This window comes from Indicator indicator, chromosome 10 (assembly GCF_027791375.1).
Source record: "Indicator indicator isolate 239-I01 chromosome 10, UM_Iind_1.1, whole genome shotgun sequence".
In the NCBI taxonomy this organism is placed as follows: domain Eukaryota; kingdom Metazoa; phylum Chordata; class Aves; order Piciformes; family Indicatoridae; genus Indicator; species Indicator indicator.
This window is the reverse complement of record NC_072019.1, coordinates 14,984,309-15,011,159: the sequence shown is the minus strand read 5'-3', so window position 1 is coordinate 15,011,159 and position 26,851 is coordinate 14,984,309. Positions and strand designations below refer to the sequence as shown.

Here is a 26,851-nt window from a genome sequence, read left to right as displayed (position 1 = left end):
AATCTGTGCATGATTATACATGTTTAAAAACTGTTTTTATTTTCATAAGCATTTAATGTTTATGCTCAGGGGAGTACTGCCTGTTACTCATGTGACGTCTGGGCTGCCAGTACAGTACAGATGATAAATGTTTGGGAGTGCTTACAAGGAGTCATTGCTCACTGTGGTTTTGATCCCAAAATTCTCTAACTATTCTTGAATGTGTGAAAGCAGTGAAATGCTCCTAAAAATGTTGACAGCCCTAGAGAATGAAGATTTGGGGCATGCTTTGTGTACAGCTTGAGCCACAATGTTGGAGTTCTTCCTTATTATTTAATGTATACAAATAAGAGGGGAGATGAGTAGGTAATTATCCTCTGTGTGTTCCCAGTGAAGTGTCAGGTATCATCACAGGGGTTTCTGTACTTCAAGACACCTCAGAAGGGATGAAGACTACAGCTGTAGTCACAAGCCAGGGAATGGTAATGCTGGCTAAGTTTGCACTGTAGCAATTGCTGGGCCTGTGGCCTAGTATCTGAGATCCAAGTGGAAGGAATTAGCCAGTGCCTGAGCTGAGCTAAGGAACTGTACAGAACCAAAGTCTAAGACTCTCTTCCTTGTAGCCATACCAGTGAGTCTGTGACAGCCTCAGCAACTGGACCAGCATGTTAGGGGAAGGAGGCTTGTGCACAGAGTTGATTTTTTGGTAATCTCTGTGGCATTTTCTCCTGTGTCCTGTGAGCATGTTGCATGCACTAATGAATCCACATTCTTGGTCCCTTACTTGTCCTTATTTTACCTCAGGAGATACTGATGAATTAACCTGCTTGCTCATGGATGTCATGGAGAGATCCAAGTTGTGCAGAGTAACAGAAGTCCAGCTCAGCCCATTCCATAAAATTGTTTACAGATGTCAGCAAAAGTTAAAGAATTTGTCCAAACAACATTGTTTGGGACCACCCAAAGATGATGTTAGAAATGTGACCAATAAACAAAAGAAGAGTGAAGGAACTTCTATCAGACAGCACATATAATGATTGGGCAAAATAATGGCAGTAATATGCCTCAGCAATCACTGTTTTGGGGGTTATGGGGTGGGGGGAAAGGTTTGTAGAGATATGGGTAGCTGGGGAGGAATCATCAGATTTGGGTGGCCTGGAGGAGATACACTTCACTTCCTTTCCATCCATTTCTCTGTGCCATTGCAATCCAAGAATTCACCACTTAAACTCATATGCTAACACTGTGCTGACTAGGGACATAGAAAAGGAGACAGATGATATCACCAATTCCCACCAACTTTCTTAAAGTTTGTGTATAACCTCAAGTGCTAGACTTGAATTTCTTGTCAATTCTTAGCTGTCATTTTTTTCTTCCCTCCTCATTTATTTTCTCTGTCTCTGTTACTTTTAACTTCTACATAAGATGATTTTGGCTTAGCTGGCCAGTGTATCTTGTGATGTTACAGGCCTGTGACCAGAACTGTAGTAAAAATGAACAATATGTAGTGAACTGTTTTCTGATGAACAATGGCGATTTCTGTAAACACCAGAACTGGCAGGTTTGAATCAGAATACTTTTCAGAATCCTTTCTTCCATCTCGAATCAGTGTAACATCATTTTTTGCAAGGATGAAATAGGATCAGAAGTTGTTTAACTTTCTGACTCACTGACCTGGATTGAAGAACTCAGTTTCTCTTACCTTTTAGTTTTGGGGTTGTGCGAGAGGTTGTTTGTGTTTTGGTGTTTGTTTTGGTTGGTTTGTTTGTTTTCATTTCTAGAAACAAGACAGATCTTTGTATGTCCTGTAAGGAGCTAGAACCGAATTTTGTAGTTTGGATCTTTCTGGATATTTAGCTGCTATCTGGATATTTAGCTATCTGGATGTTTGAATGTGTGTATTCTGAGTGTAATGGCTAAGTAAAGACTTAGAGAATGAGTAAATACAAGTGATATAGCTGAGCACAGCTCAGTGTGTCCTGTAGAATGGTGTTACTTAGCATATGCAATCATTATCAATGTGTAAGTAGAGGTCATTCACCTTTCCATACATGTTTTACAACATATCTGCTTCTTACTTTTCCAGACACACTTTCCTCCCCTCAGGGTCAATGAAGATCAGTGAGACACAAGTTTCAGACAGTGGAATGTATACCTGTGTAGCCACAAACATTGCTGGGAATGTGACTCAGGCAGTAAAGCTCAGTGTTCATGGTAAGTTTTAACTTAAAGCATAATCATCTGCAACTTTCCACATGGACTTCAACATCATGCAGGACTTTTCAAACCTTTCCTTATGTACATTAAATAGTATTCACTTGTATTATTTCAGATCATGCTGCATTCATATCCAAATAGTTGTTATGTGGAAAGGAAATACTGTATACACACATGTGTATATTTATATAATAAATACACTCACTCTTTCCATATAATGTTTCTTAGACTCATGGGAGAATTACAGTACAGTACGACATTTGACTCCTGAAAGTAGCCAGAGGGATTTTATGAGCTGAAAATTTGTCCTAATGCATTTGGATGTTCCCTGTGCAAGAGGTTTCCTAGCAGCTAAATGTGCATACAGCGGCTGAGAACAGTGAAGCTCTCTTACAGGTGTCAAGTTGTGGGAATTGCATATCCAGACTCTTTTGGTAGCATGTGTTAAAGTTTGCTGGTACACCTGCTCAGGTGGTAGTGAAACCTGTGTGCAGCCATGTCACCTGTGGGTAGGCTGCTCCTGCCTGTGCACAGGTCTATGCACATGCATTCTGATGTACCCACCTTTGCAAACTCACACCTTAACCCACTTTACTGTCCTTTCTCTATTCAAACTAGCCCTCTGTGCTGGTGCCTGCCTTCTCTACCTCTCAGAGGTGTCTGGCCACTCTTGCTCAAGCTAGGAGCCATGTTCCCTTCCCTCTCCTTTTTACCACAGATCATCAATAGTTACTCCCTAGTTTCTCTCCTATTTGTTCCATAATAGGGCCCCAACCACAGTCTCTTAACCACTGACCCAGTGTCACATATTGCTGGTTCTGTGCTCCCTCATCACCTGTGTCAGATAGAAACACTGTGGCACAGGTATCTTCTGCCAGAGCTAAGGGCACAGGAGAGTGGGTGCAGGAGCCATGGCCTGGCACAGCCCACATGAGCCTGATCGATACCGTGGGTGTTTAGATAATTCTTCCATAGTTCATGCTCATGGAGAGATTAGAAGTGTTGCTGCCAGTGCCCTTTGCAGTGGATCACATGCCACAAGCCTGCCAGGTTGGAACTCCTGCCCCTAGTAGCTCTGAAACCTTAGACTATGCTAAGTTGAGGTACAACGGCTCTGGCAGACTGCTGCTGGGGCTGGAGGAGGCCGCTATCACTGCACATCTTTGTTATTCTGTAACTATACGTTAGCAGAGAGTCTGGAAAAATGGCACTTGTTATTGTATCAGGCATTCCTTACAAGCCTTGTCATTGTCAGTGATCCTTAGAAAGAAAAACACTGTGGCAGAGAGCTATGCTGGATTTACATTATTCTTTAGGACCAGCAAAATCTCTTCCTGTCATGTTTATCTCCTTGTCTGAACTTGTGTTTGGAATTATACAAAGATCAGAGATTAAGGGAAGGAAATTAAAATGTCAAAAGGAATATTAACTTCAGCATAAAAGCTTTTGGATTGTTTTGTGTTTTCAAGAGCAGTACCCATGTTTTTTTGAATGTACTCAGTATAATAATGTTACACTACTTGTATGGAAGTCATGAACCAGCATTTGAAATGTAGCTTCTTCAAAGTTGAGCCAATAAGATATCATGCCTCCTGTCCTGTGTAGAGACCATGCAGGTCTGCTTCCTTACCCACCTGAGGGAATGTGGTATCAGTGGATAAGGCAGGATGTTCTCTAAAAGGACAAAAACAGAGAAGAATTTCCTTCAGAAATGATCTTGTGTGTCATTTTCCTCACATGCTGATGGACTAAACTTCTCTTCCTTAGTTCCTCCAAAGATACAGCGTGGGCCTCGTGTTTTGAAAGTCCAGGCTGGCCACAGAGTTGACCTACCCTGCCGTGCCCAGGGGATCCCTCTCCCGACAATCTCTTGGTTCAAAGGCAGAAGTGCTGTGCCAACAGATGGTGGGCAGTTCACCCATGGCCTGGATGGAGCTCTAAGCATCAGCAATGTCCAGCTTCCTGATGCTGGGATCTACAAATGTGTGGCTAGTAATGTAGCAGGGAGCGACACAGCAGAGATTACGGTACAAGTTCAAGGTATTTCTGTTAGAGCCATGATCTTGCCCTCCTGCCCTGGCTTTGTGCAATTGCATGCCTGTGCTGCCTGGTTTATGTTTTGAAAGGCAATGGTCCTTGTTGCTGTGCTGTTACACGATTCAACCCCAAATCTAGTTTAGATGTTACATTCTGATGTTAGTTAAGGAAAATCACAATAAGCAAATAGTCTTGGAAAGCTGTCTTCAAGCTACTTACGATTTGGTTTTGTAGTAGGGAATTAAAATCAGATTCCAATATGGGAAACCTTTTTTATCAACCATTATCTCTGTGTGTGTGTGTGTGTGTGTGTGTGTGTGTGTTCAGATATCTGACAATTTCAGAGATGTCTTCTGAACTGCGGAGCCTGGTGTCACATCTTTAAATAGAGTAGAAGATTTCCTTGAGCTGAGGTTGAGCTCTTCACTCTGTATGTTGTTGTAATGGTGATGGGACAACAGTGGTTCACTTTATGGAAGTCCTCACTTGATGGACTGGCGTATATCAATGTAGCATGACTGAATTGAGCTAAGCAGGAATGATTTCTTCTTTGTAAATGTCTAAAATCAACATTCTGATTCCTTTGGATCAGAGGTGCTGAAACTTGCTTGTTACAAACAACAAAGAACTGACAGTAATTTTACTGAATTATAAACAATGTTCTTTGTAAAGTCTCAGTCCACATACACATCCAAAATGAGATACAAGATCCAATGATGGAAGTAGGACTGATATCATAGAATGGTTTTGGTTGGAAGAGACCTTTAATATTCAGATTGCATCAGGTTGGAAGGGACCCTCAAAAGTCATCTTGTCCAATCCCCCTGCAGTGAGCAGGGACACCTCCAACTGGATCAGGCTGCCCAGGGCCACATCAACTCTGATCTTGAATGTCTCCAGGGACAGGGCCTCAACCGCCTCCCTGGGTAATCTGTTTACATATTTTACCACTCTCATTGTAAAGAACGGCCTCCTGATGTCCAACCTAAGTCTGCCCTGCTCCAGTTTCAAACCATTGCCCCTCATCCTTTCACTATAAGCCCTTCCTGGAGGTCTCCTTCACATACTGAACAGTTAAAAGTTCTCCCTGAAACATTCTCCTCTCCAGCCTGAATAGCCCCAATTCTTTCAGCCTCTTTTCACAGGAGAGGTGCTCCAGTCCTCTCATGATCTTTGTGGCCCTCCTCTGGATCCATTGCAGCAGGTCCAGTTCGCTCTGGTGTTGGGGGTCCCGTAGCTGGACAGAGCACCCCTGGTGGGGGCTCAACAGAGCAGAGTAGTGGCAGAAATACCTCTCTCCATCTGCTGGCCACACTTCTTTTGATACAGCTCAGGATATGATTTGCCCTCTGGGCTGCAAGTTGCCCAATGCTGACTCATGTCCAGCTTTTCATCCAGCAGTATCCCCAAGTTCTTTTCTGCAGGTGTGCTCTCAATCTCATCATCCTCTAGCCTGGACTGATGATATCAAGTATACAAATATTAACCCAGCACTGCCAATGTGGTATGAGAAAAAAACAGTTTCAGGAGTATTTTTCAGGCTTTGCAGAAATGGTCTCTCTGCCTTCAAAACAAATAGATTTGCTTTTAGAGAGAACCAATTGGAGTCAAATTGGAAAAAAGCCTGTTTCTACTGCTTACTTCCTAAATGCTCCCACTGAAATCCAGATTGTATGTTTGGTGCTCATCAGTGTAAAGAGGGTTATTGGAATCTGACTTTGTCTGCATGAGGGGCTTAGAAGTGTTGTGTATAGCTAGGCAGTATTTTTTGATTTGGATGCAGATGTCAAGAATTTTTGAGGGTCTAATTTTTCTTTCAGAGGCTCCTGTTATTGAGAATCTGGACCCTCTATACAACAGTCCCTTTCAAGAAAGAGTGGCGAATCAACGCATCGCATTCCCATGCCCAGCAAGAGGTGGGTGTCCTTGGTGCCACTTTTAGAATCATAGAATTACTATGGTTGGAAAACACCTCCAAGATCATCAAGACCAACCATTAATCCAGTACTGCCAGGTCACCAATAAACCATGGCCCTCACAGCTCATCTACATGTTTTCTGAACACTTCCATGCTTGGTGACTCCACCACTTCCCTGGGCAGCCTGTTAGAGGCTTAACCACTGTTTCACTGAAGAGTTTTTCCCTAATATCCAACCTAAATCTCACCTGGCACAAGCTGAGATCGTTTCCTCACGTCCTATTGCTTGTTACCTGGGAGAAAAGACCAACCCCCACCTTGCTAAAACCTCCTGTCAGGGAGTTGCAGAAAGCAAGAAGGTCTCCCCTGAACCTCCTCTTTGCCTGGCTAAGCAGCCCCAGTTCCCTCAGCTGCTCTTCCTGTGACTTTGTGCTCTATACCCTTCACCAGCTTTGTTGCCCTTCTCTGGACAGACTTTGCCACCTCAATGTCCTTCTTGGAGTGAGTGCCCCAAAACTGAACCCAGGTACTCAAGGTGGCAGCGTTACCGGTGCCAAGTAGAGGAGGGCGATCACTGCCATGGTCCTGCTGTCCACACTATTGCTGATCCAGGCCAGGATACTGGTGGCCTTTGTGGCCACCTGGGCACACCCTAGTTCATTTTCAGCCAGCTGTCAACAACACCCCCAGGTACTTTTTCACTGGGCAGCTTTCCAGCCACTCTTCCCCAAGCGTAGAGCATTGCATGGGGCTGTTGTGACCCAAGTGCAGGACTGAGCACTTGGTCTTGTTGAACCTCATCCCGCTGGCCTCAGCCCATCAATCCAGCCTGTTGAGGTCCCTCTTTAGAGCCTCCTGACCCTCAAGCAGATCAATGCTTCCTTTAGTGTGTTTTACTTTTAGTGGCAAAAGTATAATTTTTTTGTTATTGTTGACCATTGAAAGTGTCAGTATGCCTTGTTACTGTAAAAATGTGCAGCCTGCACAGTATTTTCCATGTATACTTTATGCAGAAAAATTCAAACCATCAGTTCTTTAGATCATCACCATGTGTGGAAGTTCTGTGACAAGTCATTGCTAGCCAGCAGAGGTGTTATAATGTTTAGGACTAAAATTGTTAATGTTAAAATGATACTGTAACAGTTGGAGTTTCCTCCCAGTTTGAAAGGTCATGGCCTCCTGTGCATTGTCCTTGCCAAAAAGAATCATAGAATTGTTTCACTTGGGAAAGGCCTCAAGATCATCGCGATAATCCAGCCATCAACCCAACACTACCATGACCACTAAACCATGTCCTGAAGTGCCATGTTTACGCTGTGTTTGAATACCTCCAGGGATGGTGACTCTACCACCTCCTTGAAAGCCTATTCCAGTCGTTGAGAACCCTTTCAGTAAAGTTTCTTCTAATACCAAGCTTAAACTTCCCCTGGCTCAACTTGAGGCCATTTCCTCTTGTCCTATCACTTGATACTAGGGAGAAGACTTCCAGCAAGCAGCGGACATTGTGTGACTCTTTCTTATTCTGAGCTGAGTGAACCATTTGTTGAAGTTTCACCTTTTTCTTGTCAGGTATTCCAAAGCCTGTCATCAAATGGCTCCGGAATGGAAGAGAGCTGACAGGCAGTGAACCAGGGATTTCAATTCTGGAGGGTGGGACACTGCTGGTCATAGCTTCTGTTACACCTTCTGATAAAGGAGAGTATGTCTGTGTGGCAACAAATGAAGCTGGAAGCACAGAAAGAAAATACAACCTGAAAGTTAATGGTAAGTAGTAAATACAATGATTGGAGAACTGGTTATGCAGAACAGCTTCTCTTGTATTGCTGTGGAGATTGCATGCCTCAGATCTCCCTGTGTGCAGTTAAATGATAACATCTCTCCTTGAGTACTTGCATTCCTATTATTATTATATAATCCCTGTATTTTTTTTTCCTGTTTTCTCTTTATGCACAAACCATCTTGTTTTGCTCAAAGAGCTGGGTGCATCTTATTTGTACAGGGCTCTACTTATGCTTGAAAACTCCACTGCAAATGCCAGATGAAGACAGGGGGATAGATCCACATTTCAAATAGAAATGTGAGGAAAGTTATTTGTCAGAATGAACAGAGATGAGGAGAATTCTTTTTCCTGATACTCTTCTTCCAGAATCCTAATTGGAAGTGGCCTTGAGATGTGTTTTGGCATCTTGCTTCTTCCAGAGTGCTTTTATTCCAGCATAATTCACTTGTCTTATTAGTTCTGATACCTGAACAGAATTATATCCTTGTCTTTATTTTGAGAAAAGCAAGAATCTTTCTTGTGCCAGCAGGGCTCATCAGTGGGGTTTGAAATTTTGAAAGGCCAGTCTCTTTGCATTCACAGTGGGACAAGTGATAGACAGATGGTCTTGGGGATGACTGGAGCAGTGAAAAGGAAGGTTGACTCTCTGGAAACTGCTTCTTTTATATGCTAAACAAATAATATGAGATATTAAGATTGAATTTAAGAGTAAATAAAGTTAAATTTTAAGATTATTCCCTTAAAATGTTGATGGTAATTGTGTTTGGTGACAGTGATTATGTGGAAATGCACACAAACACATAGGTGTGTTTCAGTGTACTTCCCTGGGACTCTGATACTATCATGGAATGGCTTGAGTTGGAAGGGACCTCAAGGATCACTGAATTCCAACCCCCTGCTGTGGACAGGGGCACCTTCCACTAGACCAGGTTGCTCAAAGCCTCATCCAGCCTGGTCTTAAACACTGTCCGCAACTTCTATGGGCAACCTGTTCCGAGTGTCTCACTCACATTGGGTAAGAGAAGATTGTTTCTTGATAAAGAAAGGACCCAGGGAAAGATATCCAGATCCAAAAGGCAAATGGAAACATTGGAGAAGGAATGAAAAAAATCTGAGAAATTACAGTTGTCCTTAACTTAGGGAGAACGAGGTAGGGGGAAATCACTGGAACAGAAGGCTTAATATATGACTTTGAACTTTCTTGTAGTTCCTCCTGAAATCAGAGATCAAGAAAAGGTGACAAATACATCAGTAGTAGTCCATCACCCTGTAAGTCTCTTCTGTGAAGTATCTGGTAGCCCCTTCCCAATCATCTCCTGGTATAAAGAAGATATCCAGGTATGTATGACTAACCTAAGGGAAGTAACGTAGCCATCAGCAGCCAGTTTTGTGTTGACTTAGGGAGGCTGCTTTTGTACTGACTTGAAGAGGCTGCTGTGAGAACCCACCTACAGTAAACATGTGTGCTTGCCTGTGTGTGCACTGAGGACACCTACTCAGAAAGGAAGCTAAGTATGGCTAATCCGTTAGTTCAGCTGGTCAGTAAGGCCAAAGTCAACTCTTACTTTCAAGATTCCCCTAGGAATTAACCTTAGCAATCTCTCAGTGTTTCGATGCCAGAGTCCTTGCAAATGGGACTGGTAATGGTATTTCTTTATTCTGTAGATGAAGAAATAAGAACTCTTGGAGATGATCTGAATTCCTCAGAATTATCCTCAAAGTCCTGTGCTTCTGCATGAAGCTGAGAAGTGATAGTTTAAGATGAGGAGAGACCCCCTTTATGCACCTCTGTGACAGAGCATTACTGATGGATAAGGAATTTCGTTGATTTTCCCACTCTGTTGCATTTTGGGTTACAAGCCATATTGAATAGATTATAGAAGTGGAGGAGATTAGTGCTCTAACTGAAAGGGGAAACAGATAATCCTCAGACCAAAACTACCATTTTCTTATGAAAATCCAGCTGTGATAGTTGGCTGATGTAACTTGGATCACATAAGGCTAATGTCTCGGGTTCTTTTAAGGTTGTGGAAAGCAGCACGCTCCAGATTTTGCACAATGGGAAGATGCTGAAGCTCCTTAAAGCTGCTGTTGATGATGCTGGACAATATTCATGCAAAGCCATAAATGTAGCAGGAAGTTCTGAGAAGCTGTTCAACCTTGACATACTAGGTTAGTTCCCTGGGTTTTGTTTTGCTTGTATTGTTTGGATTTTTTTTAAGTTTATGATCAGAAAAGCAATTGATAATTCAAGAAGGAAATAAAATTTAACTCATTATAAATAAATTTTCCTCATTGCCCATTAAACAATGGCTGCTGAAGCACTTATTACAATGGCTTTTGAATATTTAAAATTTACCATTCTTGTAGTAACGGAGGCAAAATGCTGCTCTTCATGACTGCCTTTTGGTCTTTCGTCCTTTGTTTTGTGTTTTGGATCTACTGCTGTGTAACATAAGGAGTTGTCTATGTAGAGTTCACGAGCATAACTGTAGAAGTGCTTGTGATGGTAGAAATTGTGTGATCTAGCAGGAGTCACTTTACAGCGTGAACTAAAGTTGTTTCAAGGGAACAGTATGATCCACTACAGCATTTCTTCCAGTTTCATAGCATACCTCCTCTGCTTAAAAAACAGTTTTAACTGTAATGTTTTTCTTTTGAAGTCCCACCAAATATAATAGGTGCTGAGACCCCCAGTGAAATCACAGTCATCCTCAACCAGGAGATCAGTCTTGAATGTAGAGCCAAAGGCTTCCCCTTTCCTGACATACACTGGTTCAAAGATGGCAAGTAAGTATATTACAGTTTTTGTGCTTTGGTCTAGGTTATTGCTCCCTCAGAACATGCAAGGTGCATTATACCAGCAAGCTCTGCTTTTAACTATTAAGTGTTAACTTATTGAGATTGGATATAATTTGTGGGGGTGTGAGGTGGTAAATTCTTCAGTCAAAACTTAGCATCTTGCTTTATTTTGTGACACTGGCACTTGCAGAGCAGTTCTACAGTACCTGAAGCCAGGTAATACTTGAACCAAGATGAACACAACGGTTTCTTTGAGTTTATTCTATCTGGATTGGTTTAAACATGTTGTTAGTTAAAACACAGTTGTTCGCTGACCTGTTTTTTTTTTCATTGGTCAAGCATTTCTCTAACCTAGTGCCTAATGCAGTTCTGCATATATACATTAAAGGGTTTAAAACATTTGCAGCCTACATGTTTCAGTTCTTCATCCCATCCTCTGGGAAAGTAAACCTGGAGAACAATTCTTGACGATGTAAATAGCAACTGAAAACCCAAACAATGTGGTTCAGTATAGACATTGGTTAGTACTCACAGATATTCTGACGTGACAATTCCTTGCTTTTGTTAGTGACATGGTGAAACTTCATTTAATAGTTGACTTACTGCTATCATCAAAGGACTGTCATGACCTAAATAGGAAGGGAACTGAGATCAGCAGCAGGACTCTGACTCTGATGCTGGCATCCTGGATGACTTGAGTATAGTACTTTTATACTTTGGTTTCTTCTAAAAAATCAGGAATAAAATCAATTATATTTTTGTCACTCTATGTTGGTTTTTGGGGTTAATGCTGTTCATCTAGTGCTAAATAGTTCTCTTCAGTGGTACAATTGCTGCCATCCAATGGAGCCCTAGTCATCACTCTCAGTTGAAATTAATGTTGAAATGACCTTTAGAGGCTTCTCCCAACCCAGAGCATTCTATGAGTACTATGAAAGTTCCATGAAGCAAAACAATCTCTATTCCAGGCCCTTGTTTTTGGGTGATCCCAATGTTGAGCTTCTGGACAGAGATCAAGTTCTACACATAAAGAGTGCTCGAAGGGTTGACAAAGGCCGTTATCAGTGCAGTGTCACCAACAATGCTGGAAAACAAGTCAAGGAAGTCAAGCTGATCATCCATGGTAAGTTTATGGGATGCGTGATCTTAGAGGATCCTTTAATTTTACTCATAAGATTTCTCTTCTGGAGATACTCAGACAAATATAAATTAAGCCTCTGCCTGGAAGAAACTTTTTGAAAGGGCTTATAGTGACAGACTGAGTAGGAATGGGTTGAAGCTTGAGGAGGGCAGATTTAGACTGAAGATTAGGAAGAAATTCTTTACAATCAGCATGGTGAGACACTGGAACAGGCTGCCCAGGGTCTTGTTCAAGGCCAGGTTAGATGAGGTCTTGGGCAACCTGGTCTAGTGGATGGTGTCTCTGCCCATGGCAGGGGGATTGGAACTAGATGATCTTTAAGATTCCGTTCAACCCAAACCATTCTATGAATCTGTTCAAAGTCATATTTTTGAGTGTTTCTATGTATCAAGTCAAGTATGGATGTAAACTTTGCAAGCTTAGCCTTTAAATGGCTTTTATGTGTTTTTTAATTGGTTTCTAGTTGCTGAAAGCCCAATATCTTGAAGGGCCTCCTTGAATTTTGCTATTGGTTAGTTTAAACTGAATTATGTTACTATCACATTGGCTTCATTATTTTAATACACTCATGGTCAACTTTTCCTTAACTTGGTGCTAGAGGTAAACTGAGCCAGGAAAAATTTAGTTAGTGCAAAAGCATAAAGCAAAATGCAAAATCAGTAAGAATCAGACCCAAATAGTCTTAGAAAAACAATGTTCCAGGTGATCTTCAGGTAGTGTGGTATGTCACCTCCCTTAAATTGCTGTAAACTCTGGTCATTTATAGTAAGATAAGAATACTAGCTTGAGATAAAGAGATTACATTATTTTGATGAAATTTATAGAACACAGAGTACACTTTTTGTGATTTTACAGTGGAGTCTTGTCAAAGACATGGAGGATGGGCAGTTCCTGTGATGGGTGCAGATGAGTTTAATGTAAATTAGGAGATCATCATTTGGGAGAAAAGGAGGAGAAAGATTCATGGGAGAAGGAACTTCTGAGAGAAGACTTCAAAGCAGTCAGGAGGAAGAGCTTTTCAGTTTGGGAGGTATATAAAAGCCCAGTCAGATCTGAAAAATAGAGAGAGCAGAGTGCTAGCAGAGATTAGGGGGAAACAAGTGCAGATATGTCTAGGTGGCATAACACTCTTGTGCCTGAGAGCATGAGAGAGAGAATCTGATTCTGTGAGCTCTTGATCTGGTGAGTCCTCATTTGCTATGAATTTGCTTCTGGTTGTGTCTTCTGATTTCTGTGAATTTATACATTTCCCTCATCTGGGATGTTTCTGAAGCATGGAGCATCCACATGCACAGAAATATGCCAATAATGCCAATAGAGAAATGCATTCACCTTTGAACTGAATGTGTTTCAGCAGGTTTGATAGGTTTGGGGTGATTTTGTACACAAATTACTAAAGTAGAAAAATATTTCATGATGATTTTGATAAACTGCAAGACCCATCTCATAGGTGCAGATCCAAAGTGGCTCAGTGCCACTTTGCTTCACGTTTCTGCAGTGACATTTAAAATGACCATTATGGAAGCCGTGAAACTCTGGGATGTACTGAGCATGCTTGGCAGTAGAGGAGTTAATGTGTCTGCCAGATGTGTTGGGTACTTTCAGCAGTCATAAATTTAGTTGTTGCCAATTGCACTATGTTTTTATTACTTAGACAGAGATTTACAAACTCTTTATATTGGCTGATTTACATGAGGGCTTGTTTGCTAGAAAAATCCCAGTACTGCTGCCTAGTGAGCAAGGGAAATGACCATGGGCCAAAATTTTCAAAAATAGGAGAGTGAAGCTAGACTGTTAAGCTCCTATTTAGTCTCCAAGTAAGTGACTTCATCTTCGGAAGTTTTGAGTCCTGAGCAGTTCCTACTACAGTCATAGAGGCTCTTAGGTGTCTTTGGCATTTTAAGTAGCAGGTTGCTGTTTGATTTTTTGAGAGGATGCACCTCCTGAGGTGTACAGGGACTGCTTTTCCTTCACCCTGCAGAGGCAGGGAAGAGGTAAAGCCATGCCCACATGCACTGAAGGGTGCTTAGAGGCTCAGTTGTCCTAACATGGCACTGGTTGGAGCCTGGAAGTTTAAAATGTTTCCACGTTCCTCGAATGAGGCAGCAATGCTGTGCAGTGCCCCTTGCTGTAGCACTTAGATGGTTTTGTTGTGTTCTTTTCATGCTTGATAGATTCATAGAATGCTTTGGGTTGGAAGGGACTTTTAAAATCATCTAGTTCCTACTCCCCCGCCATGGGCAGGGAAACGTTCCACTAAATCAGGCTGCTCAAGACATCATCCATCCTGGCCTTGAACACCTCCAGGGAGGGGGCATCCACAACCTCTCTAGGCAACTTATTCCAGTGTCTCACCACCTTCACTGTAAAGAATTTCTTCCTAATCTCCAGTCTAAATCTCCTCTCCTCAAGATTCAATCAATTCCCTCTCATCCTATCACTATAAGCCCTTGTAAAATGTCCCTCCCCAGCTTTCTTGTAGAAACTTTTCAGGTGCTTTCAACTCTGTGTCCCAGAGGGCTGTACAGGCAGTGCATAAGACTGCTGGGGAAAAAAACAACTCAAACCCACCAGGGCTGGAAATCGGATTAATCCAAAATCTTTTGTTCTTGTCCAATCCTAACGTTTACTCCATTTAAATCTGCAGAGACCTGTGTTCTATGACTGTAACGTTGTTTTGTCTTTTGAAATAGTTCCTCCTAGTATTAAAGGAGGAAATACCACCACAGAGGTATCAGCACTTCTCAACAATCTGATAAACTTGGAATGTGAAACCAAAGGAATCCCTGTTCCCACCATTACATGGTACAAAGACGGACGCCCAGTCATTTCCAGTCCCCAAGCTCTGTATGTGGACAGAGGGCAGTTCCTGCAGATACCCCGGGCCCAGGTAGCTGATTCTGCCAAGTACACTTGTCGTGTCACCAATGCTGCTGGGGCTGCTGAGAAGATGTATGATGTGGATGTCTATGGTAAGTGAGGGTTTATTTGACTTGGTTGCTTGCCACGTTACAGGAAAGCTTCTCTGTCTTCATTAGGTCAGCAGCCTTGCAGGCCTGTCAAGGGTACATAGCAGTGCATTTAAGGACTGACCTGTGTTAGCAGGACCATATAGAAGAAGCTTTACACCTCGTGCTTTGTGACTCTCAGAAAGCTCTTGAATTCACAGGCCTTGATAACATGCTTTAGTGAAATAACAGAACTATTTCTGCTCCCTGTAGCCTTTCTCTTTCTCAAAGTGTAGGCCAAACAACACCTACCTGAAATAGCCACTCTGGGTGGGATCTTTAGGGTACCATTTGAGACCTTCATAGAGCAACAAGGCTGGTGAGGAGTTTGAAGTACAGGTTATACAAGGAGTGCCTGAGGGAGCTGGGGTGGTTTAGTCTGGAGAAAAGAAGGCTTGATGGGAGGTCTTATTGCTCTCTACAACTCCCTGAAAGGAGGTTGGAGTGAGGCTTGTGTTGGTGTCTTCTCTGAAGTGACTGAAGTGACAGGATGAGAGGAAATGGGCCTAAGCTGTGCAGGGGTGGTTTATGTTGGATATTAGCAAAAAAAAATTCTTCACTGAAAGAATGGTCAGGCATTGGAACAGGCTGTGCAGGAAGGTGGTAGAGTCACCCTTCCTGCAGGTGTTCAGGAAGCATATAGATATGGTACTTAAAGATATAGTTTAGTGGTCATGGTAGTTGTATTATGGTTGGACTTGATGATCTTAAAGGTCTTTTACAGTCTTTATGATTTAGTTCTTCCATCTCAAATCCCTGCAGGTCCTCTGTTTGATACAGTTGGTCAATATTCAGCCACATCAATTGGCTTCTCTGGCCTTTGTTCTTGGCTTGCCCCAGCAGCAAATTCTCACATGAAATCGTGTGTGACAACATGGAGCATACAGCCAACGTGGGTGGGGAGGAACTAACCGATTTGGTCTCAATGTGTTTTCTGGCTGCAGAATGAATCGCTTGCAATGTATTTTTTTTCCTTTCTGCAGTTCCTCCAGTAATTGAGGGCAATGCTGCCACAGCCCAAAACGTGGAGGTGACGGCTGGCAATTCACTGACACTGGAGTGCAAAGCTGCTGGCAACCCCCCACCCCTCCTTACCTGGTTAAAAGATGGTGTGCCTGTGAAAGCCAGCGCCAACCTCCGTGTGGTAGCTGGGGGCAGGAAGCTGGAGATTCTGAATGCTGTTCAGGCTGACCGTGGCCAATATTTGTGTGTGGCCACAAGCATTGCTGGAGAACAAGAAATCAAATATGAAGTGGAAATCTTAGGTGTGTGAGCAACGGAACTCCTTGTTTATCAGATTTCCATAACCCTAATACAGCATGTTTTTATTGCTGACAGTACATATCTAGTTAAATGCTGTCCAGAGTTACAGGACATTGGGAAGACTCTTACTTTCAGGTTAGTTCTTGAAGAGTTTTTATGCATGTGGTAGGTAGATATTATTCTCAGTAGCCTTTAAAATTCTTATTACTTGCCTTCATAGAAGAAAATCATGGATATGAAAGGTATCCATTAAAAATATCACTGAGTAGTTGCTTCTGGTGAGAGAACATCTTTCTGTGAGTTTGAGCTGTGTTGTGCATGTTTGGAACCTTTCATGAAGAAGACTTTTTTTTTTTTTTTTTTTTAATTCTTTTCCCATTGAAACTGTTGCCCTGGTCTGCCTGCATTTCATCAGTCTCTTCCAAATGTCTCTAAGTCAATGAACTTCACACAAGGTTAATCACATTCTCCTCACAAGCTTTATTTAAGAGGCATAAAGGCTAGGGTTTTAGGGTTTGAACTGTGCTCTTGAGGAGCATTGCATGCTATTTTATGTACAGCATCCATTTTGCCACTCCAGGACTATCTCACTGGTCTTGCTAGACAGTGAAGGAGCTGGGGGGAGCTGTATGGTGGTGCTTACTCCCCAGTCCAGCCAAAATATCATTGGGTAGGTGCTCCCCTTCAGAAAGGACAGTTGTTCATAGTGAACAACAAATCAGTGTTTTCCCAAAATAAGATGAATGTCAAGATTCTTTGGGTTTTAACATGATTGTTGAGATATTTCTCAATGCTTAAATATTTCTGGTGATGGATTCTTCTCTCTCACAGTCCCACCATTTGTGGAGGGTGGGGATGAGCTCTCAGACTCCATTGTGATTCTCCATAGCCCTTTGGAGTTGGATTGTTCAGCAACAGGGACGCCCCTACCAACTATCAGGTAAGGGGATTGGTATGACTGTAGGAAAAAATAACAAACTGCTGGTTAATTACATGAACTTGGAGGCAGTCTTTAGGAACTGACCATGGTATTTAGTGGTGGTTAATATCTGATGGAGAAACTCCTGTCTTGATTGAGCATCAGGCAGACACGTGGCAGGATCAGGATTTTATTTCAAAGTGGTTTGGTATGCTATGACAATATACCCTGGAAATTGGGATAGGTAACAAGAGCTGCCAAAACCTTCATTCCCTTGCTAATGCAATCATGCACTTTTCTCCTACCACCAGTGGCTGCTTCTGCTTTGGAGATTTCTGTCATACTCTGGTGCTGCTTCCAGTTATCACCTTTCTGACTTCTTCCTTAGTGCCTATTCCCTTATAGTCCTTTCTCCTCACAAACTGTTTTGGGATGTGGCACTCAGAAAAGCAGAACATCTCCAAACCTTCCCAGAAATGCAAACAGAGTTACTGAAACAGTCTGTTTAATAAAATTGTGTGTATTTACTGACCTTACTTTCCTAGAAATTTGAGATTGTTCTTTCTTTTTGGTAGGTGGCTCAAAGATGGTCAACCAGTCGAAGAAGGAGCTGGACATAAGATCTTATTAGATGGACAAAAGCTTCTCATCTCTCGAGCTCAAGTGTCAGATGCTGGCCGCTACAAATGTGTGGCTGCAAATAAGGCAGGAGAACACGAGAAGGAATTTGATGTTGTAGTGCATGGTAGGTTACTCAGGAAGTGGAGAAGCAGCAGGCTGCCTGTATTTTCGATTGCTGTCAAGAAGGTGCTCAAACCTTCTGTAAATGCTTGCTTGTATTAATAGGTTGAAAAATGGGAGATGAGAGGAGATGGAATAGACGTAGAGCTACTTTTACCTGTGGGGATATTGCTTGTATATATTTAAAGGCGTATGTTCGAGTGCTATTTCATTGTTGTCTCTGCTGTTTCTTGCAGTTCCTCCAACCATCAAGTCAGCTGGGACTTCTGAGCGAGCTGTGGTGATATACAAGTCTGTGACAATGCAGTGCATCGCTAATGGCATTCCCAACCCTTCCATAACTTGGTTAAAAGACGGTCAACCAGTAAACACAGCCAGAGGAAGTGTAAGGGTAAGCACTGCTACTTTATGGGATCCAAACTGTGAAAGATAATTACAATAAATTACACTTGTTTCTGCTTATTTTCCTTTTTCTTCCTCTCATGTTGCTATATGAAGATGCTGGAGAGCAATGGGCTTTGTACTTGAGTAGGCGGGTATCTTAGGTTGAAGAGCAGTGTTTAGTGACTGAGTCCCATTACATGCTCCCTGTCAGACTAGCTTCAGCTTCTGGCTCTTTCTGTTGTACTTTTACCTTCAAGGTATGGTTGTCTGCTGGTTAAGGGGTGGCTCTAACCACTTGCCACTGTGAGATGGGGTTAGATGTGTTTTTTCTGTAAGTACTGCCATTGCAGCAGCTACCTGTAAGTTCCCTTCTCACTGTGAGGTTCTGACTTTGGAAGAACAGCCCTTCCCAGTGCTTGCATGCCCCAGGGATTTGAGCTCTTCTGATGGTTTTGATTTACTCTAGGCTGGAGTAGTTTGTGACATCTTGCCAGCTGCAGCTCCCTCCACCTGCAGCCCCCTCTTCACTTTGGTTGCCTGCCCCTCTGTCATCTGGGTCTCCTTACAACTAATAATCCTGATGTCTCAGGAGCACTGAAAGCTCTGAACTACCAAGACACCTCTTGCATGAATGTTAGCCCCAGGTTAGATGAAAGATAAGACTGGTTGTGCTCAGTACCAAGGTCTGCTCTGCCACTGCACTTAGTGGCTGCCCGAGATTGTTGTGTAAAGTGGTTCCCTGCTTCCTGTTTTGGTACAGCTGGAGTCTTCGGGCCGTGCTCTGCAAGTTGTCAAGGCCCTGCTGGAAGATGCTGGCCGATACACTTGTGTGGCAACAAATGCTGCAGGAGAAGCCCAACAGCACATTCGGCTACATGTGCATGGTAATGTTTCTGCCTCTGGTTTGATAATAAATGTGGCTGGTATAAGGCAGCTTTTTTATTCTGAATTTCTTTTCTCTTTTAAGCTTTCTGGCATTTTTGTTGACTCTGCACATCCATCTTTCAGTTTTCTTTCTTTGTCCCACTCCATTAGTAAGAAGGCAGGGCCAAAGTTTTCTGTCTTGAGATTTAAGCTTCTGTGTGTGGCACAAAGGGGCACAGAAAAGAAAGTCCTTCCAGTTGACCATTCTGTTCAGAGGTATCCCAAGAAGCCAGACTCATTGTCACTAACCCACCACTCTATGAAACAAAGAAACAATACCACAGAAGGGTGGTCTGTTTCTGAATCAAGAGATGATGTACCACTGTTGGCATTATTAATTTGATCAAGTCTTCTGGGGTAACAGTGACCTTGCAATGGGGAAATTTTGCAGGAATGGCTTTTCTGAGAAAGAAGCGTTCTATTATGAGGTTTTTTCCGGCCTGCTTTAAAGGAATTTCATTTTGCAGCTAAAAACACTATTAAAACAGTCAGGGAAATTTGAGAAGCTGATGTGAATTTCATAAATGCTCTCACTGTGATTTATGTATATTTGCCTTAGAGGTGACCACAAAATATTCTGCATTCTTGATGTGACGCAGTTCTCGGTGAATACAGGAGTTGCAGTAATGGACTCTAGCAAAATGCTGTTGATGAGTATGATGGTGTTGACTTCTGTTGTCAAACCAAGTCAGTAACTGGAGAATATTGAACTGAAGCTAAGAGAGATTGAGGTATCTCCATGGATGAGGCTTAGAAAGAGAAACCACACTTGTCTTACAGTATGATACTTGCATAACAGTTAATTTTAATGACCCTCTCATGCTCAGAAATACCTCTTTTCCTTCATGTTCAGTGACATTATCTGATGTTTCTGTCATGTGGCAAATTTATAAACTTAAGGTGAAGAGTATTGATTTGTTAAAGCCAAGTACAATATTCAGTTTGATGCCACCAGGTCATGTGAGAGAAGCTTGCCATGTTACAGGAATTACTGTTCTGTGCTATATGACTAGCTGCCTAGGGTAGAGCCAGAAAATACATAATGACTTTTCACAGGATCCCTGCATGGTAGGGGTTGGAATGGACTTATGGGGATTATCCAGTCCAACCCCCCTGCTAAAGCACAGCCACCCACAACAGCTTGCCGAGCATCACAGTGTGCAGGCGGATTGGGAATCTCTCCAGAGAAGAAGACTCCGCAACCTCTCTGGGCAGCCTGCTGCAGGGCTCCACCACCCTCACAGCAATTTTTTTCCTCCTGTTCAGATGGAACTTCCGGAGTTCCAGTTTGTGCCTGTTGCCCCTTGTCCTGTCTCTGGGCACCACTGAAAAGAGTCTGGCCCCACCCTTTAGCTCTTGCTGAGCATTGATCAGATCCCCTCTCAGGTTGCTCTTCTCCAGGCTAAACATCCCCAGTTCTCTCAGCATTTTCTCCTCACAGAAACGCTTCAGGCCCCTCAGCATCTTTGAAGCCTCTGCTGGACTGTCTCCTGTACTTCCTTGTCTCTCTTGAACTGGGAGCCCTGAACTGGACCCAGTAGTCCTGATGTGTCCTCACTAAGGCAGAGTAAAGGGGTTATGTAACTAAAGAGTATTTCTGTTTCAAAAACACACTTTCTTAAGAAATTCCTTGATCATCCAGTGGTTAGCTGAAACTTGTGCAATTCATTGCCCAGAGTTTCTCAGAGGGCAGATGACTTTGAGTAGACGTTCTACTAACTGGGTGGCTGAATTAAGGAAACCCAATGCCTTTTTCTTTTTCCAGAACCACCAAGTCTGGAAGATGCAGGAAAAATATTAAATGAAACAGTGGTGGTGAACAATCCAATCCATCTTGAATGCAGAGTGTCTGGGAACCCTTTACCAGGTATGTTCATGCCCCTTTGAGAGCAAGAAGCAGTTTTGAGAAAAGTTTTTCACTTTTGCCTGTCTTTTGAAACTAATGGATATTCTCAAGGTGGTTTTAAAACTGTTTACAAACTTTTGTTAAGTGCTATCTGTAATAGGAAATGTCAATATATCAGCTGATGTGGTCTGAGTATTGAGGAATTCATTGATTTTTCACCATTTTTAATTGAACAGATGAAAACCACAGGGACAATCTGCTGTCCTGCACATACAGTGGTACCCTGTTTCTAGACAAGAGTGCTGTTAGACTTCAGCTGAGTCATAGAATCACAGATTGGGTTGGGCTGGAAGGGACCTTAAAGGTCATCTAGTTTCAACCTTCTTGCCATGGTGAGGGACACTTCCTACTAGAGCGGTTTGCTCAAGGACCCATTCAGCTTGGCTTTCAACACTTCTAGGCTTGGAGCCTTCACAGCTTCTCTGGGCAACCTGTTCCAGTGCCTCACCACCCTTATGGGGTAGAATTTCTTCTTAGTGTCTAATCAAAACAGAGCTTCTTTCGATTTGAAGCCATCACCTCGGGTCCTGTCACTCCATGCCTTTGTAAAAAGTCCCTTTCCAGCTCTCATGTAGACTAGGGAAGCCTGCTCTGATGTCTCCCCAGAGTCTTCTCTTCTCCTGGCTGAACAACCCCAACTCTTTCAGCCTGCCATCACAGAAGAGGTGCTCCAGCTCTTTGACCATCTTATGACTCTCCTCTGGGCTTTTCTAACAGTTCTAGTTCCTTGTGTTGGGGGCTCCAGAAATAAGCTATAAACACTCCACTCTTTTCTCCTTTCAGGTCAGTATTTCATAGCGTAGGACAGACCTAAACCAACACCCTGTGTTCTGAGGGTGCCTGTCAAGTGTCAGACCTTGAGTCTACTGAAATTTAATAGAAGACTGTTTGGTCTGGGTCCTTTGCCTGTGAAAAGGAGTAGGTTCTCTGTGTGTGTACAGAGCTGTCTGTGGCTTGCTCCAGTGATAAATGACACTCATGAACTTGTGGGCTCTACTTATATTCTAAGCTTTGACAACTCTGCTGTCTACATATGTTTGTCTTTTATTTTCCTCTCATTTTGTGGAATTAGAATATTTATTTTTTTTACAGCAAGTTTCCCACAGAAATCATAGCCAAGTGAGAGCTGAAGGAGTTTGGCTTCTGTTTTAGATTGCTGGATCTTCTGAATTGTTTCTGAAATGACAAAAAAATGAAGAAAGAGCAATCTGGACTTCAGTTACTTCATTGCTGGAATTCTTTCAGCAATAGGATTCTTGGATTAGTTGTTTTGGGCTTTATTACAGTTAGTCTTTTTTTGTTGTTCTTGATGTTGAGGTGTGCAGATAAAACTTGCTTCCTTTTTTTTCTAATGTGTAGTTTATGTTCCCACCTTCTTTTGATGGGATATAAAAATAATGTAGCATTAGGAGAATAATTTTCTCTATTAATTATTGTACAGCAAAAAATAGTGTATTACAGATATAGCTAGTACAGCAACTTTTTTCTTGTGCTGTGTCCCATTTTCAGAGGAGCATCCAGGTTCACCTTCCCCTCATTTTGAACAATTAATTCTTAGCAAAATATTATTCTCAAGAATAATTCATACCTCCATAAAACAAGATATGTAATTATTGGAGTATATGTGAAATGCTATGAGAACATAAGGATTTCATATCCACGTAGCACACTTTTCCTCAACAAATTGCCAGTTATTTTAGGAAAAACAATTAACAGAGTCATTCTGGTTGGAAAAGACCCCTAAGATCATCAAGCCCAACCGTCAACATATACCACCATGGCCATTAAATCATGTCCTGAAGTGCCATGCCTACACGTTTTTTACATGGTGGAGCTCATGTAACTTAGACAGTGAAACCACTTTATTCGCTTCTGTCTATGATACCCTGCTAGGTACTAATGTCAAGGTATGACATTAATTAAGGAAGGTGATACTACAACAGCACACTGAAAAAGAAAGAAGCCTGTGTGCCGTCTTGTCTATCAGACAGGCCAGGTTACTTCTTGGTTGTCTGTTTTTCACAGAAAACTTGTGTGCTATGGAAAATGTTTCAGTAAGTGGCAGTTTTATTGAATCACAGAATCATTTTGCTTTGAAAAGACCTTTAAGATCATCGAGTCCAACTGTTAACCCAGCACTGCCAGGTCACCACTAAACCAGATCCCCCATCACCTACATGGCTTTTAAGTCCCTCCAAGTATGAGGATTCCACCACTTCCCTGGGCAGCCTGTTCCAGGGCTTGGCAACCCTTTTGGGGAAGAAATCCTTCCCAATGTCCAACCTAAACCTCTCTTGATGCAGCTTGAGGCTGTTTCCTCTCATCCTATCACTTGTTACTTGGGAGAAGAAACCAAACCCCACCTGGCTCCAGTCTTCTTTCAGGGAGCCATAGAGAGTCACAAGGTCTCCCCTCAGCCTCCTTTTCTCCAGACTGATAACCCCTCAGCTGCTCCTCACAAGACTTCTGCTCTCACCTAGCAGAGCAGTGATGCCAGTGCAGCATTAGTTACATGTTCTGCTGATGGAGGGGGGCATCTTTTGGCAGAGATGCAAAAAGGTCCTCAAATTTTGTTGATAAAGTTACTGTTGAAGTAGTAGCAGTTTTCTGGGATTTATGTTCAGTTTTTCAGTCTGCCAGTTGTACTTTGGTTTGATTCCTTGCATTTTGATTCTATCAACTCTCCCAGGTGGTTAATGTAGCAATATTTCAGGGTAAAAGATGAAAACCTTAACATATATCATATTAGTGCACATTTTTAACTAGCTGCTCTTGACCTCGATGCAAGTGTCCTCTCAGTGTGCCTTGTGTGGTAGGTTTTTTTTAAACATCAAAATGTTTTTTCAGAAGTTTACAGTGCACAGGGACGATATTGTCAAGTTTACTGTTGAAATCTGTAGGCATGGTCTGTATTTTGCACACATATTCGATTTTTCTCATTTTCTAGTTATTTATAATTGTTATTAATGGTGATTCATAGAATAGATTCATAGAATGGGTTGGGTTGGAAGGGACCTTAAAGACATCTAGTTCCAATCCCATCTCTGCCATGGGCAGAGACACCTTCCACTAGACCAGGTTGTTCAAGGCCCTATCCAGCCTGGCCTTGAACACCTTCAGGGAGGAGGCATCCACAACCTTCCTGGGCGACCTGTTCCAGTGTCTCGCCACCCTCAATCTGAAGAATTTCTTTCTAATCTGCAATCTAAATCTCCCTTTCTGCAGCTTCAATCCATTTCCACTCTTGCTTATCACTACAAGCCCCTGTAAAAAGTCCCCAGCTTTCCCCTAGCTCCCCTTCAGCTACTGGAATGCTGCTCTAATGTCTTCCCAGAGCCTTCTCTTCTCCAGGCTGAACAGCCCTAATGCTCAGCCTGTCCCCATAAGGGAGGTTCTCCAGCCCTGTGATCATCTTCATGGCCTTCTCTGAACCTGCTCCAACAGTTCCATGTCATTCTTGTGCTGGGGGCACCAGAACTTGACACATCACTACAGGTGGGGTCTCAGTGAAGCCAAGAGGCAGAATCCCCTCCCTGTCCTGCTGCTCTCACTGCTTTGGATGCAGCGCAGCACACAGCTGCCTTCTGGGCTGCCAGTGACCATTGCTGGCTCATGTTGAGATTGTCATTATTGATTTGCTAATGTTGTTCAGTATCTGAAAGCTAAAATGGCAAGTTGGAAGGCTCTGGTCCCATTGCTTGCAGTGGGGGTACTTTGGGGAAGTTTTCCACCTTTCCTTTTGTTTTGCAGCTATCACATGGTACAAAGACAACCGCCCCCTTAGCGGTGCTGCCAGCGCCACGCTCCTGAACCGAGGCCAGGTTCTGCAGATCGAGGGTGCTCAGATCTCTGACACTGGTGTCTACAAGTGTGTGGCTGTCAACACAGCAGGCACGGCTGAGTTGTTCTACAGCCTTCAGGTCCATGGTAAGTATTAGAAAATGTACAAAGCCCACCAATATTTGCTCTCAATTTCAAATCTGCTGAGCAGGCTTGCCATCGCTCGTCATGCTGGCAGAGACATAGCAGGGGTCTGAGAGAAGAAAAGGTCACTCTTCTGTTTTTCAATGATTTTAGAATAAAGGTTTTTAATTAAGAAAATGTAGGGAAATAATTTCTAGGAAGACTGAGCAAAGACAGCAGACTTGTAGAAGTCTTCAGCATATGATTTGCTTATTTCAGCAATTTGAAAGACCTTGCAATGGCTGGATTATGCTCTATCACAGAAACCCAAACTGGTGGGGGTTGGAAGGGACCCCAGGAGATTATCCAGTCCACCCTCCCTACTAAAGCAGAGTCACCCGCAGCAGCTTGCCGAGGATTACAATGTCTAGGTGCATTTGGAATCTCTGCATAGAAGGAGACTCCACAACATTTCTGGGCAGCCTGCTGCAGGGCTCCACCACCCTCACAAGAAGTTTTTTCTCAGGTTCATATGAGTTTATAGCTCGCAGTAGATAAAGAAAAGGACACAGGTCAAATGCTCTTTCATAATCTAAGAGTTTAGAAGAAAAATACACTGTTTCTAATGAGATGAAGTGGAAGTGTGGGTGTTCACAGACATGAGACACCTGATCAGAAGCCAAATTGGAGCTTTTCCACTGATTTCAGTGGCTTTGGTATGGGGATGTCATCCAAATTCTTATCTTTGAAACATGCATATGCATGTAGCTGGCTTTCTGTGGGAGGCTTCCATGCAAAACTGTGGCCCACATTTGGCAGTGTCCCCAGCTGAGATACAGACAGGGTATGAAGTTGCTATTGATGTTAATTAACAAATAATGAGTTGGGCGGTACACTTCCATGGAATTAATGATCATCATGGGAAAAAGAGAGGGCTCAAAACGTGGTCAAAGGTTAACCCCACCCAGGGATTAATTCCCAGGAAGTATTTAGAGCCAAGATCATTATTCTGCTTAAGCTGAAAAATTAATAATAACTCCTACATCTATGTGTGTCTTTTTATGGGTGGTGGAATTTCAGTGGATGTGTCCAGAGTTTTCTAGGGAATTAAGATTTTTTTTGACCTTGAGACGTAAAACTGTTTCCCCTTCTGCAACAGAATATGTGGCCAAAACTAACTGCATGAAAGGAAAGTGAAACACCTATCCATGACCTATTTAATTCAGCTTGCATTGTGCCAAGCATACAGTGGAATGATTTTTGAATCTGCCACAAAGTTTATTATCCAGTTTATTTAGAGTTTGTGAGTTTGAGGACAGAAAATTTGAGGTTTTTTCCCCTCTAAATAGTGGAAGCAAGAACTGCCTACTTAACGGAGAACAGACTGAAGTGTCAAGTACAAAGAACAGTGTAATCACCAGGTTGAGGGAGGTTCCCCTCCACGTCTGCCCTCATGAGGTCATATCTGGAGTTCTGAGTCCATTTCTGGGCTCCGCAGTTCAAGAGAGACAAGGTGCTGGAGTCCTGGAGCAGGCTGCCCAGAGAGTTGTGAGGTCTCCTTCTCTGAAGAGATTCCAAACCCACCTGCACATTGAAATCCTGGACAATCTGGTAGGAGTGACCTTGGTTTAACAGCAGGGTTGGCCTGGATGTTCTCCAGAGGTCCCTTCCAAGCCTTACCATGCTGGGATCCTGTGGAAGTTATGCTACCTTTACTGATCCTCAGCTCTGCATCTCTGCGTGGCAGTTGGTGCTATGAATGAGCAGCTGTGTGGGTCCATTCCTGGTCATACAAGCCGCTTCTGTTGTTAGTAGTGTTGTGGATGCAGTAGCTATGGTAGAAGTTACCAGATCATTTTTGCATTAAAAGCAATGCTTGATCCTGCAGTTTAGCATGCAATGGAAGTAGGCAGGCCTGCTGCAGGAAGC

The 26,851-nt window shown here is 42.7% G+C and overlaps 1 protein-coding gene across 1 annotated transcript in view; it reads left to right on the top strand.

Annotated features, from left to right (window-relative positions):
• The window catches only part of HMCN1 (hemicentin 1), a 204,862-nt gene that overhangs the window by 89,682 nt on the left and 88,329 nt on the right, over positions 1–26,851 (top strand). The window contains exons 23-38 of the mRNA XM_054384518.1: positions 2,066–2,193; positions 3,964–4,236; positions 6,054–6,149; positions 7,721–7,915; positions 9,139–9,269; positions 9,956–10,103; positions 10,595–10,721; positions 11,702–11,856; positions 14,568–14,846; positions 15,866–16,147; positions 16,977–17,085; positions 17,640–17,809; positions 18,042–18,196; positions 18,950–19,073; positions 20,879–20,980; positions 24,770–24,946. Coding sequence (XP_054240493.1) covers positions 2,066–2,193; positions 3,964–4,236; positions 6,054–6,149; positions 7,721–7,915; positions 9,139–9,269; positions 9,956–10,103; positions 10,595–10,721; positions 11,702–11,856; positions 14,568–14,846; positions 15,866–16,147; positions 16,977–17,085; positions 17,640–17,809; positions 18,042–18,196; positions 18,950–19,073; positions 20,879–20,980; positions 24,770–24,946 — 2,651 coding nt within the window. The remainder of the gene's footprint in view (positions 1–2,065; positions 2,194–3,963; positions 4,237–6,053; positions 6,150–7,720; positions 7,916–9,138; positions 9,270–9,955; positions 10,104–10,594; positions 10,722–11,701; positions 11,857–14,567; positions 14,847–15,865; positions 16,148–16,976; positions 17,086–17,639; positions 17,810–18,041; positions 18,197–18,949; positions 19,074–20,878; positions 20,981–24,769; positions 24,947–26,851) is intronic.